At 48.5% G+C, this 11,438-nt stretch overlaps 1 protein-coding gene across 1 annotated transcript in view; it reads left to right on the top strand.

Moving 5' to 3' along the window:
- The first annotated feature begins 1,440 nt into the window (after nt 1–1,440).
- Nucleotides 1,441–11,438, top strand: part of LOC106943038 (disks large homolog 4-like) — a 15,841-nt gene continuing 5,843 nt past the window's right edge. Inside the window, exons 1-5 of the mRNA XM_015026379.1 lie at nt 1,441–1,861; nt 2,534–2,653; nt 4,022–4,092; nt 7,067–7,189; nt 10,286–10,336. Coding sequence (XP_014881865.1) covers nt 1,843–1,861; nt 2,534–2,653; nt 4,022–4,092; nt 7,067–7,189; nt 10,286–10,336 — 384 coding nt within the window. The 5' untranslated portion in view covers nt 1,441–1,842. The remainder of the gene's footprint in view (nt 1,862–2,533; nt 2,654–4,021; nt 4,093–7,066; nt 7,190–10,285; nt 10,337–11,438) is intronic.

The following is an 11,438-nucleotide window of genomic DNA, read 5'->3' as shown; positions in this document are numbered from 1 at the left end:
AAAGGATTCCATTTGGACATGAAGACATTTCAGTTAGAGATTTCTCTTTTTGGGCTTGAAATAAGAAAATTTTACTTATATAAAATAAGTTCTAGACTTGAAGTTTGATTGGTAAATATTGATATTCTAGATTCTAGCACATATTTACTCATAAGTAATATTTTCTTAATATCAAGCTTTTATATCTTATTGAGATAATTAAGTACAAAAATACTTAAAATGAGAAAAATATTCTAACATAAACCGTCTTGGTGAGAAAAATGACCTTGTCAGAAAGAAAACAAGAAAAATCTCCTTAATTTAAGATATTTAATCTTACTGAGATTTCAGTTTTTGCAGTGTGGTTCCGTTGATCTATGAAACCCGTTTCATACCGGACCACTTACAGCTCCGGTGTTAACGCTATAAAATGAACGCCCTCTATCGTGGTGTCACCATGGAGGCTGGGGCCGGCCCTGTATTTCAGTTATTGTTTCATTATTATTATTGTTGTTATTGTTATTATATCTTAGATGTAGAAATGCTCTAGCTAGTTTGCCGTCTGTTGTCAAGTGACTGGTGATGACGTTGGTGACAAGCTTTACCCAGAATGCACCTGGAGACAAAAAGGACGATCCTCTTGTAATTTTGCATCTCATAAAGTTAAATGTAAGAGTAAATATAAAGCCAATCATGTAGCACAACATTTTATTCAATATTTTACACCCACTATGTCTGGTAAAGTTTTTAGCCACCAGGAGTCAACAGTGACTGTGGCAGCTGCTATATAACCTACTGGGGCATCAGTTTATATAATCCTACATACACCGTACTGAACAGGAGATGGTCCACCTTCTCCAGCTCTCATCAACGTGATAAAGGCCTGGATCATGTTCTGCCTCCCATCCAGGCCCCTGTAGGACCGGGCCGGGGCCCACCGCAGCCCGCAGCTCCACCCCCCATATCTCCGCACCTGGGACTGACGCAACATGAGGAAAATGAGACGATGCTTCCAGAGGAGAGAAGACCAGGTTAATGGAGCCGCCATGTTGCCGTAGATCCTGAGAAGAGATGAAGGACGGCTAGAGGAGAGGAAGAGACACTTGGTAAAGTTTACCAGCTGAATCTCCAACCCAGACAATGAAGTCCTGAAACTCTCCTAACAGATGCTCTGATGCTAACCGCTAACCACAAGCTGCTGCAGGAGCAGCACTAGCAGTGAAAGACACTAAAAAGAGAACTGTTTGCTCTCTGAGGAACGGTAGTGGCAGCATCAGCACCAGGTGTCAGTCTGCACCTCACAGCTTCAGGGACTGACCAGGACCTGATCTCTACAGGAAGTCAGACCATGAAGATGGAGTGAGAGGAGACACCCAAGATCCTCCAGGTTCACCTTCTCATCGTTAATTATCAATATGAAAACGTTTTTTTTAACCCTACAGACTTTAACTAGACCTTCTTTTAACCCTCTATTATGTCATCTCTCTGATTATTGATTATCTTCTCTCTGACTTTATGCAGAACTTTATTATCTAAGTTCTTCTGCAGCTCGGGAAGTTTCAGCCTTCAGGGCTTCAACACAGTCCAGACTGCACCGCTGGTGTTTGGCCACCAGAGGGAGATGCAGCAGCAGGAGGAAGATGATGGAGGTCAGTGACTGATTAGGTAAACTAACAGGTGAAGCAGATGGTTCTGGTTCTGATTGGCTGTTGAACAGGATGAATGAATCTGATTGGATGTCAGTGGGTGGGCGGGGCCTCTGCCTGTGTGGCAGCAGCTGTGCATCAGGACTCCATTACCCAGCATGCAGCGGGGCAGCCAGTAAAATCCCTAAAGAGGATTTGAGTGGATCAGAGAGGAAACATGCCGCTGAAGAAGGAAGGTGAGACGAGCTGCGGGTCCATGGGAGGGACGGGTCAGAACCGAACCGGACGGGTCAGAACCAGTCGGGACGGTGGTGTCATTATTGTTTATTGTTTCTGTCTCTGACCTCAGTCAGTCTTCTTCAGTTCGGTTTCCTGCTGTCATCTTCTTGTGACCTCTGACCTCTGGTAGTCTCCATGTTGAAACTGGGAGCTCTGGATTAACCATTCTAACCAGTTTTAATGGTTTAACTGGACCTGCAGGGTTTTCTACTGGTTTGACCTCAGAGGTCATGTGACCTCAGAGGGTTTGGAGCTGACCCGGGTCATGTGACCTGAGAGGTCATGTGACCCGAGAGGTCAGGCTCCCAGGTAGAGACTCGATGAGATGACTGACAGAGAGACGAAGGAACTGAAGAAGAAGAAGAATGATACTAATAATAATATTTATAAAGGTTCTAATTATTCATGCTTCACTGCTGGATGTTTATAATTGATCTGATATTCAGGAGGAAATGTTCTGATCCATCGACCAGTATTTCACCTTCCTGCAGTCAGAACCTCCTGCAGTTTCTCCACACTGAGCCCAGCAGCATGGGTCAGAACCAGAACCGGGTCCAGACTCAGAGGTCCAACAGGTTTCTGGGTCAGACCCATCAGAACCGCTGACCATCTGGTTCTGTCTCCTCCAGATACGGAGCGCGCTCTGCAGGTCATGGAGGCCTGCCAGGCCCAGGCTGCTGACGGGGTCAAAGGTCGAGCTGAGAGGCTGCTCAGCATCTTCCAGAGTGACCTGTTCCAGGCTCTGCTAGGTAACACACACACCAGTTCACCCAGTCTAAACCAGCCTAAACCAGTTTAACCCAGTTCACCCAGTCTAAACCAGCCTAAACCAGTTTAACCCAGTTCACCCAGTCTAAACTAGTTTAACCCAGTCTAAACCAGTTTAACCCAGTCAATCTGTCATGTTTGAAGGTGTTTATTGATACTGGAAAATTCAAACAGGAAGAAGGTGGATCAAACTGAACCAGGAGGAACAGCAGAACCCAGTAAAACCAATCAGAACTCAGGCTTGTCCAGGTCTGAAGGACCCAGATGTAGGAGCTCTATGCTCCACCAAACTCAGGTCCAGATGAACCGGACCTTCAGAACCAGGACCTCCTGTTCTGGTCTGATGGAATGTCTAGGTCCACAGAGACCCGGTCCAGAACCTCCAAAAGGTTCTGACCTCCAGTTGACCTGCTGCTGCAGTTCTCCATCTGGCCAGAAGAGGTGCTGTTTGAATGACCTGGTTATTGATGACATCATCTTACCTGAGCTCAGGTTAGCTCCGCCTCTCAGCAACTCGGGATGCATCCAGTCCTGTTCAGTCACTTCAACCCGAATCCAGTTCCATCTGTCTAGTCAAAGCCCGGATTGGTTGGTGAGGTGTGTATGCTAACTGACCTCTGACCCTTCAAACCTCATGTGGGTTCAGTTGAAGTGAACTCTGGTTGGTCTGAATGTGAACGCTATTGGACCACTCCAAAAGCAGAAAGTGGACTACAGCACAGGGCATTCTGGGTAAATCCAACCAAAGCTAACGTGCTAGCCTAGCGCTAGCAGCAGAAATGGCTCCTGGTCTTTAGCCTAAAGAGAAATCCTCCAACCGCTAAAATCTGACGCCTCCATCTTGTTTCCATCTGGTGAAGAAGGAAGTTGCTCTCAGTGTCTTCAGAGGTTTTTGTGTCGTTTCCCTAAGTGGTTCTTGGTGCAGCGCCCCCACAGGCCAGGAGGGGAACAGGCTGGTTTGACTCAGCACCACAGCAGCTGGAGGTGGAGCAGGTGATGGAGTTCTGGTTCCAGTAGAACCGGGTCAACTGGACCATCAGGACAGACAACCTGCTTTACTGGAGGCTCCGCCCCTTTTACCTCAGGATTAACTGTGCTCTGATTGGCTGAGGCTTCAGGTTCACTGAGTTTCACCTGAGAAACCATCATGATAACCTGGAGACGGTATGGGTTCTGACCGGGTTCTTAACCAAGTATTACTGGGTTCTAACCAGGTGTCCCCCCCCTCTGGGCCCCCACCTGGTACAACATGTGACAGAGGAGCCGGCTTGTGATTGGTCCAACCTGACTGTGTTCTCTGTGTGTCCTCGGTGTGTGTGTGTGTGTGTGTGTGTGTGTGTGTGTTGCAGACATCCAGGAGTTCTACGAGCTGACGGTGTGTGAGAGCCAGACGTCCAGCCGGCCACACACACCTGCACAGGTAGCTTCCCTCACACTCCATCTGCACAGCAACACCTGTGTCTGTTACCTAGCAACAGCTGCAGCAGCATCACCAGGGCAACAGCTGCATAACACCATGGCAACAGGAGCCCAACCCCCACCCTCTCTCTCTCTCTCTCATCCTGAGTGGACGTCGCTCGCCCCCCTCACCCCCACACAGAGGTTCTCCTCTTCATCATCATCATCCTCAGCCGACAGACGAAGGGACAGAAGGGGCGAGCGAGCGTTTACTCACAGAGAGAGAGAGCATGAGTGTGTGAGTGAGGGAGTGTGTGTGTGTGTGTGTATGCGAGGATGTGTGTGTGTGAGAGTGTGTGAGTGTGTGGGGGGGATATGGACTGTCTCTGCATTGTCACCACCAAGGTAAGAGCTGAGCTCCGCACGAGACAGGAGAGAGAGAGAGAACACACACACACAGAGAACACACACAGAGAACACACACACACACACACACACACACACCAGGCGTGTTCTGATCCAACATGTGTCTGGGTCTCTCAAGGATACATAGACTGTGATCTCTTGTGTGTGTGCTGCTTTCACGAGTGAAAGTGTGTGTGTGTGTTAACGTAGCCACGTTAGCATGTAGCTGCTGCTAACTGCTAGCAGGGTGCCAGATGCAAGAGCAACATGTGGCCGGGTTCTGCCTCAGGTCCGGTACCAGACGGATTGGATCACAGGGAGGTTCTGATGGAACCGGGTTAAAGGTTCTAGTCAGAACCCAGCCGAGCCCGGTCCGGTTCCTGTTGTTTTTATTGAATGATCTGGTAACAGGTTAGTTGGCGGGTCTGACTAAGATGATGTCATAACCATGATGTTGTAAACATGGAGGATGTTTATGAATGAACTGATTCAGTAAATAATAACACTTTAATGAAAAGTTGATCCATGAACACGAGTTTATAACAACTTGTTATAAACATCATGTCTCATTCACACCCGTCAAATGGACCGGTACCGATCATCTAAACTCGGATCAGAACCTGAGGCTGAACGGATGCAGCGACAAACATCTAAACCTTCAGCACCAGCAGACCAAACTGGACCGAACAGAACTAGACTGGACCTGCTTTTGTCGGTTCTGATCGGCTCCATTAGCTGGTCCAAAACCTGCAGCCTGTTGTTCAGTGGTACCAGGAGTTCAGGTCCAGTTTCAGCTGATCTGGTTCTGTTCCGTCTTTAAGGGTTTGTTTTCCTGAACCAAGTTCTGATCCAGTTCTGGTCCAACAGAACCAAGTGGACCCGGTTTCTGGAGTGGCAGCCTCTATAATTCGACCCGGTACCTGGTTCTGGTTCTGCAGGTTCCAGAATCTCTTACCGTTTGGATCACGGTGACGGAGGTTCAGCAGGTTGCTGGTTCGATTCCCGCTCTGTCCGTCTGTGTCATTAGGGTTAGCAGGACTCTACCCACTGTGTTCTGGGTCCAGTAGAACCGGTTCTGGGTCCAGTAGAACCGGTCCGGCGTCCAGTCGTACCGGTCTTGGGTCCAGTGGAACCGTTTTTGGGTCCAGTGGTACCGGTTCTGTCCGTAGCTCTCCACCATCAGTGGCTGGAGGAACTCCATATAAGGACTTTAAGTCCCACCAGTTGGGCCCCATCAGGTTATTAATGTTTCTGCTGATTCTGGTTTTTATTATTTCTTTTAGCCGTTTGATCTGATTTGATATCTTCTGACATTGAAACATCTTTTGGGATGAATAAAGTTCTGTTGAATTTGAATGGAACTGGACCCGACCAGAACTCCAGGACATGTTGGACTCATTCCTCTGGTTTCACTGGTTTCTGATTCTTGTCCACATGTTGACATTATAACGGTTAGATTTTATTTTGTTGCATCACTTTTGAAGTAATCGGTTCAGAACCGACTGGAGTTCTGGACCAGTTCTGGTCATACCGGATCATCAGACTGAATTTATTTACTAAAGTTAAATTATGTTATAAAGATCCAAAACTCACTGAGGAGCAGCTGAACAACCATCCAGCTATAAACGACGGTCTAGTTTCCAGTCTGACCCTGAATGCATCGTTACCGTAAACCTCAGTGTGGAGGAGCAGCTGGACCCGTTCTGGACAGCAGAACCGGGTCAGAGTGACGGGATGGATACAGTGTTCTGGTTCTGGTTACTGGAGAACCAGAACCAGAACCTGAACCTGGCTGGTTTAAATAGCAGAGGAGCAGTTGGTCCCAGAGGACAGGAACCAGAACCGGTCCATCTCCAGAACCTTGTCAGAACCGGGTCAGAACCGGTCCTCTAGGATTCATAAAGCCTCCACTGTGTTTATGAATGGGCTCTGGCTCCGCCCCCTCTCAGTGACATCAGTTACCAGGCAACCAGCCCTCAGAGTGAAGGGGGGAGTTCTGTTACCATGGTAACCAGTCACATTCGTTTCTCTTTGTGGCTCAGTTCAAGTTTTCATCTCCTCCTCTTCCTCACCAGGAGGGTTAGTGGAACCACTGTGATTTTCTCTGGGTCCAGTTTGGGTTCTGACAGACCAGAACCGTCACTGAGATCCAGATTAACTCTGGGGAGGTTCTGATGGTTCTGGACCGACCCAGAGGAAGTTCTACTGCTACAGGCTAGCTGCTAACAGATAGCCTGCTGAGGTTCTGGAGGTTCTACGGAGAAATGGACCGGTCCTCATTTTCTCCAGAACCTCTCCAACAGAACCTGTTGAAGTGAGAGAAACCAGGTCCATCAGAACCAGATCTGCTGGCATCAGAACCTCTGAGGAGATGTAGAACCAGAACCAGAACCCTCTGCTGGTTCTGATGGGAAGTGTCAGTAGGTCCAGTTAGGACCGGATGACCTCTGGTGACCCCAGAGGAACCACAGACCAATCAGACGGCCGTTCAGGTTGGAGAGGTTCTGGTTCTGAACTGTTAGCCTGATCCGTTAGCGTGTTCCCCGCTCTAACCCTAACCAGAACCTGACCGTCTGGTTCTGTTTCTGCAGAAGTACCGTTACCATGACGATGAGACGCCGCCTGTGGACCCCAGCCCCGGTCACATGACCCACAGCGCCGAGCTGAGCCACGCCCACCTGGACGGATACACACACCCTGCAGCCGCGCTCACTGTAGGTACCGTCACACACCAGACTACACTACCCACAATGCACCTGGCAGACAGACTGCAGGTCACTGAGCGGCCTCCAGGGGGCAGCAGCTGCTCTGCAGCTTAATGAGCTCCATCTGCTGCTGACCTGCAGACCGAGACATCATTATGGACCTGACAGAACCAGAACCACTGGACCGGGTCAGAACCCACTGATAATGGTTCTGGTTATTGGGTTTTCTATGTGAGATTCTAATCTGGATTATCAGGGAGTCTAAACAGCAGAATCTGGTTCTGGTTTCCATCAGAACTCTGCAGCATTTTGGATCCTGATTTTAACTTCCTTCAGCCTGAAGGAACATCAACATGGATTATAGATTATAGATTATCAGCTTCACAGCTGGCAGGAGGTTTATAATCTATGCAATAATCCAGAGATGAGAGAAGGAAATACTAGAAACTGGTTTAATATGAGATTAAATGACATCCTGGTTAAAATAACCCAGAGGTAAAGATCAATAATCTACTGATCAGGATGTTTTGCTGGTCCAGAAACAAACTAATTCTATCTAGTGATTTTACCAGATCACAGACGGTTGGTCCTTCAGGGATCAGTCTGTATCATCATCATACAGAAAGACAAGCAAATTAGATCCAGTGCATCCAAAGAAAGACCTGGAGTCACACCTGGAGTCACACCTGGAGTCACACCTGGAGTCAGAACTGGAGTCACACCTGGAGTCACACCTGGAGTCAGACCTGGAGCCACACCTGGAGCCACACCTGGAGCCACACCTGGAGTCAGAACTGGAGTCACAACTGGAGTCAGAACTGGAGTGACACCTGGAGTCACACCTGGAGTCAGAACTGGAGTCAGATCTGGAGTCAGAACTGGAGTCAGATCTGGAGTCAGATCTGGAGTCACACCTGGAGTCAGAACTGGAGTCAGAACTGGAGTCAGATCTGGAGTCACAATTGCAGTCACACCTGGAGTCACACCTGGAGTCACAACTGGAGTGAGAACTGGAGTCAGATCTGGAGTCACACCTGGAGTCACACCTGGAGTCAGATCTGGAGTCACACCTGGAGTCACACCTGGAGTCAGATCTGGAGTCACACCTGGAGTCAGATCTGGAGTCACAACTGCAGTCACACCTGGAGTCAGATCTGGAGTCACAACTGCAGTCACACCTGGAGTCAGAACTGGAGTCAGAACTGGAGTCAGATCTGGAGTCAGATCTGGAGTCACACCTGGAGTCACACCTGGAGTCAGATCTGGAGTCAGAACTGGAGTCAGATCTGGAGTCAGAACTGGAGTCAGAACTGGAGTCAGAACTGGAGTCAGAACTGGAGTCAGATCTGGAGTCAGATCTGGAGTCAGATCTGGAGTCACAAGTGGAGTCACACCTGGAGTCAGCTTCCTGCAGAGGAAGAGCAGTTCTGGTCCCAGCAGCAGGTCTGAGGTCAGCTCTAAGCTCTACTGCTCACATTAATATTCACACTGCTGAGATCAGAGCTGCTGCTGTAATCACACACACACACACACACACGCACACGCACACACACAGGGAAAGCGTTGCACACACAACCACACGCACATATACACACTCTCTCTCTCTCCGTAGCGTGGGCCGCCCGTTCCCTCTCTCAATGCATCCTTCTGCTTTTTGCTCAGGCGTCTCCATGGAAACGCTGAGAACGGCAGAAGGGGGGGTTGGCATGGAAAAGAAAAGACAGTGGAGGGGGGATTGTTACCATGGCAACAATATTAACCAGAACATGTGTGTGTGTGTGTTTCTAAAATCTTTTAGAGAGAATACATCTCTCTCTCTCTGCCTCACTCGCCCTGGTGAGTGACATCACAGAGGGGAGGGGATTCCTCTGAAGGAGGGGAGGAACATCGGGAGAGAGAGAGAGAGAGGGATGGACCGCCTCTCTGTCTCTCTGCAGGACTCTGTCGCTGCTCCTCTTCCTCCTGCAGGAGTCTTCTCCGTCTCCTCTTCCTCTCTGAGCGAGGGACGATGTCCCCTCCGTCCATCATGTCTCCGCTCTTTGTTGATGCGTCCAGGACACGGTCCATATCGAGCTGAGCGTCTCTCGGTTAATAATTCATCTGTCCTCATTGCCATCCTTATGTAAGCACCGTCCCTCTGAAGACAGGAGGGGGGACACACTGAGACATCGTTTGGGACAGGTGGAGACATCCTGAGGGGACATCCTGAGGGACAGGCGGAGACACAGGGAGGGATGTTTGTGTCCGTCTGGTACGCCAAGAAGATGGGAAGAAGATTCATCAACAACGTGAGGAGAGCAAAGAGACACAGGCAGAGGATGATGGTAGGACACTGATTGGTCCACTGGGGTCTGCTGGCTTCTGATTGGTCCTCAGGGAGGGGCGGGGCATGGTGGGAGCCAATCAGGTCAAGAGGAGTTACTGTGACTCAGAGGGTGGAGAAGATGGAGGGTTCAGGACCTTCTGGTGGACGGGTTGGTGGTTCTGGTCCAGATGGTTGGTGGTTCTGGTCCAGATGGTTGGTGGTTCTGGTCTGGATGGTTCCTGGTCGTTGGTGTCCTGCAGCTTGTGTGTCAGAGCCGATCGGTTCTCCAGAGTTCTGCTATTGATTATTGGACTCGGCTCCAAAAAGACGTTTCCAGAACCTGCTGGACTCTGGTCCTCTGTTTTCAAGGATCCCTGCTGGTTCGGTACCGATGAACCCGTTTGGACCTTTCTTCCACTCTGGAGACCAGGCCCTATTCCAGCTCGGTACCGTTTGGACCCCCAGCGGTCCACCAGCAGGTCAGGTGGTGACGGCGCCTCCTTCTGGTGGAACCAGAGGTCCTCAGGTTGGATCCTCTCCGTCTGATTGGTTGACCTGAAGGTACCAGGTGGGGGGTGGGAGGGAGGTGGTCTCTGATTGGACCATGACAGGAAGTGATGTAGCCATCTTGTTCAGGAGATGTGGTGTGACAGAAAGCTGGTTACCGTGGCTACAGCCACAGTCGCCTAGGTAACCAGTCCCCCAGGCAGCAGCAGCTGTTACCATGGAGTTGCCATGGCGACGGCCAGCAGAGATGCTGGAGAGCGACTCAACTGTTTTCTCTCTGCTTGATTTTCCAGATGAACGGATCAGAAGGAGAGCTGGAGTATGAGGAGATCACTCTGGAGAGGGTGAGGAAACACACTCTGAAACACATAGATCTATACTGATACACATAGATCTATACTGATGCACAGGGGTGAAAGTAGTTTTAAATTCTTGGGGTACTACGTATATATATATATATATATATATATATATAGAGAGAGAGAGAGAGAGAAATTCTTTGTGTGCTTTGGAGTTTCTGTGCTGATTAATTTTTTGCAAAGTGATAAAAGCTGGTAGCTCTTGAATTGCTACAAAGTAAAGCTGTATTTCCTCCTTCCACCCACTGGCTGCCATGTTGACACCTTGAGACGCCATGAGACCTAAAATCTGAACATCATGGAGTCATCCCAGTTTTCCATGTCTGGCATATAACCATTCATTTTATCTTTTAAACTGGTTCTATTGATCCTGTGTCCAGACAGAGGGATAATCAGCAGCCCAGCATCATGACCTGTTTGTTCTGAAGATCCTGCAGCTTCCACTTTGTCTCCCTAACATGGCGCCTCCTCACCCTGACTCTCATACTGATAGGAGGAACCACAGAGCTCTGTTAGGTTAAAGCTCATCTTCTGAAGTTGGGATATTTTTCCTCCAACAGGTTCCAGAGGAATCACCTCAAACCAGATGTTGGACTGGATTTTATTTCAATGTCATTTGTGAATGTTAGAGCCTCATTTTCAACAGTGGAGCTATAAAGGTTTTCATTTTGGAGAAAATCTCATCAACATCAATATTTCAACTAAATAAGAGGCAAAAAAAAAAAGAAGTTTGATAAAGGAAAAGCCTCTCAGACTCTGAGCTTGACAGCATCAAACTATTGTTTTTTATTAGACAATTACTTTAATTTCACATAATTATTGTGGTAGAAGCCATTTGTTTGTTAAATACTTAATGAAACATATTTACCGTGTTCGATGTTTGTTGTAAATGATGTATACTCACAAAGAGAATTAGTCCAAGTTTGTTGTTTATTGAACGTTCAGAAATTACAGCGGCTGTAAAGAGCCACGGCAAAGGTAAACAAAGGTAAAACAACCTGAACAGGTGATCAACTCAAAACCACTGACACATTTTTACTCTCCGTCTCTCTCTTTGTCAATTAAGCACACCCGTTGCCATGGCAAC

This window comes from Poecilia latipinna, unplaced genomic scaffold (assembly GCF_001443285.1).
Source record: "Poecilia latipinna isolate Pla-1442-1.1 unplaced genomic scaffold, P_latipinna-1.0 Scaffold4813, whole genome shotgun sequence".
Lineage (NCBI taxonomy): Eukaryota > Metazoa > Chordata > Actinopteri > Cyprinodontiformes > Poeciliidae > Poecilia > Poecilia latipinna.
This window is presented reverse-complemented; position numbering and strand designations above follow the sequence as displayed.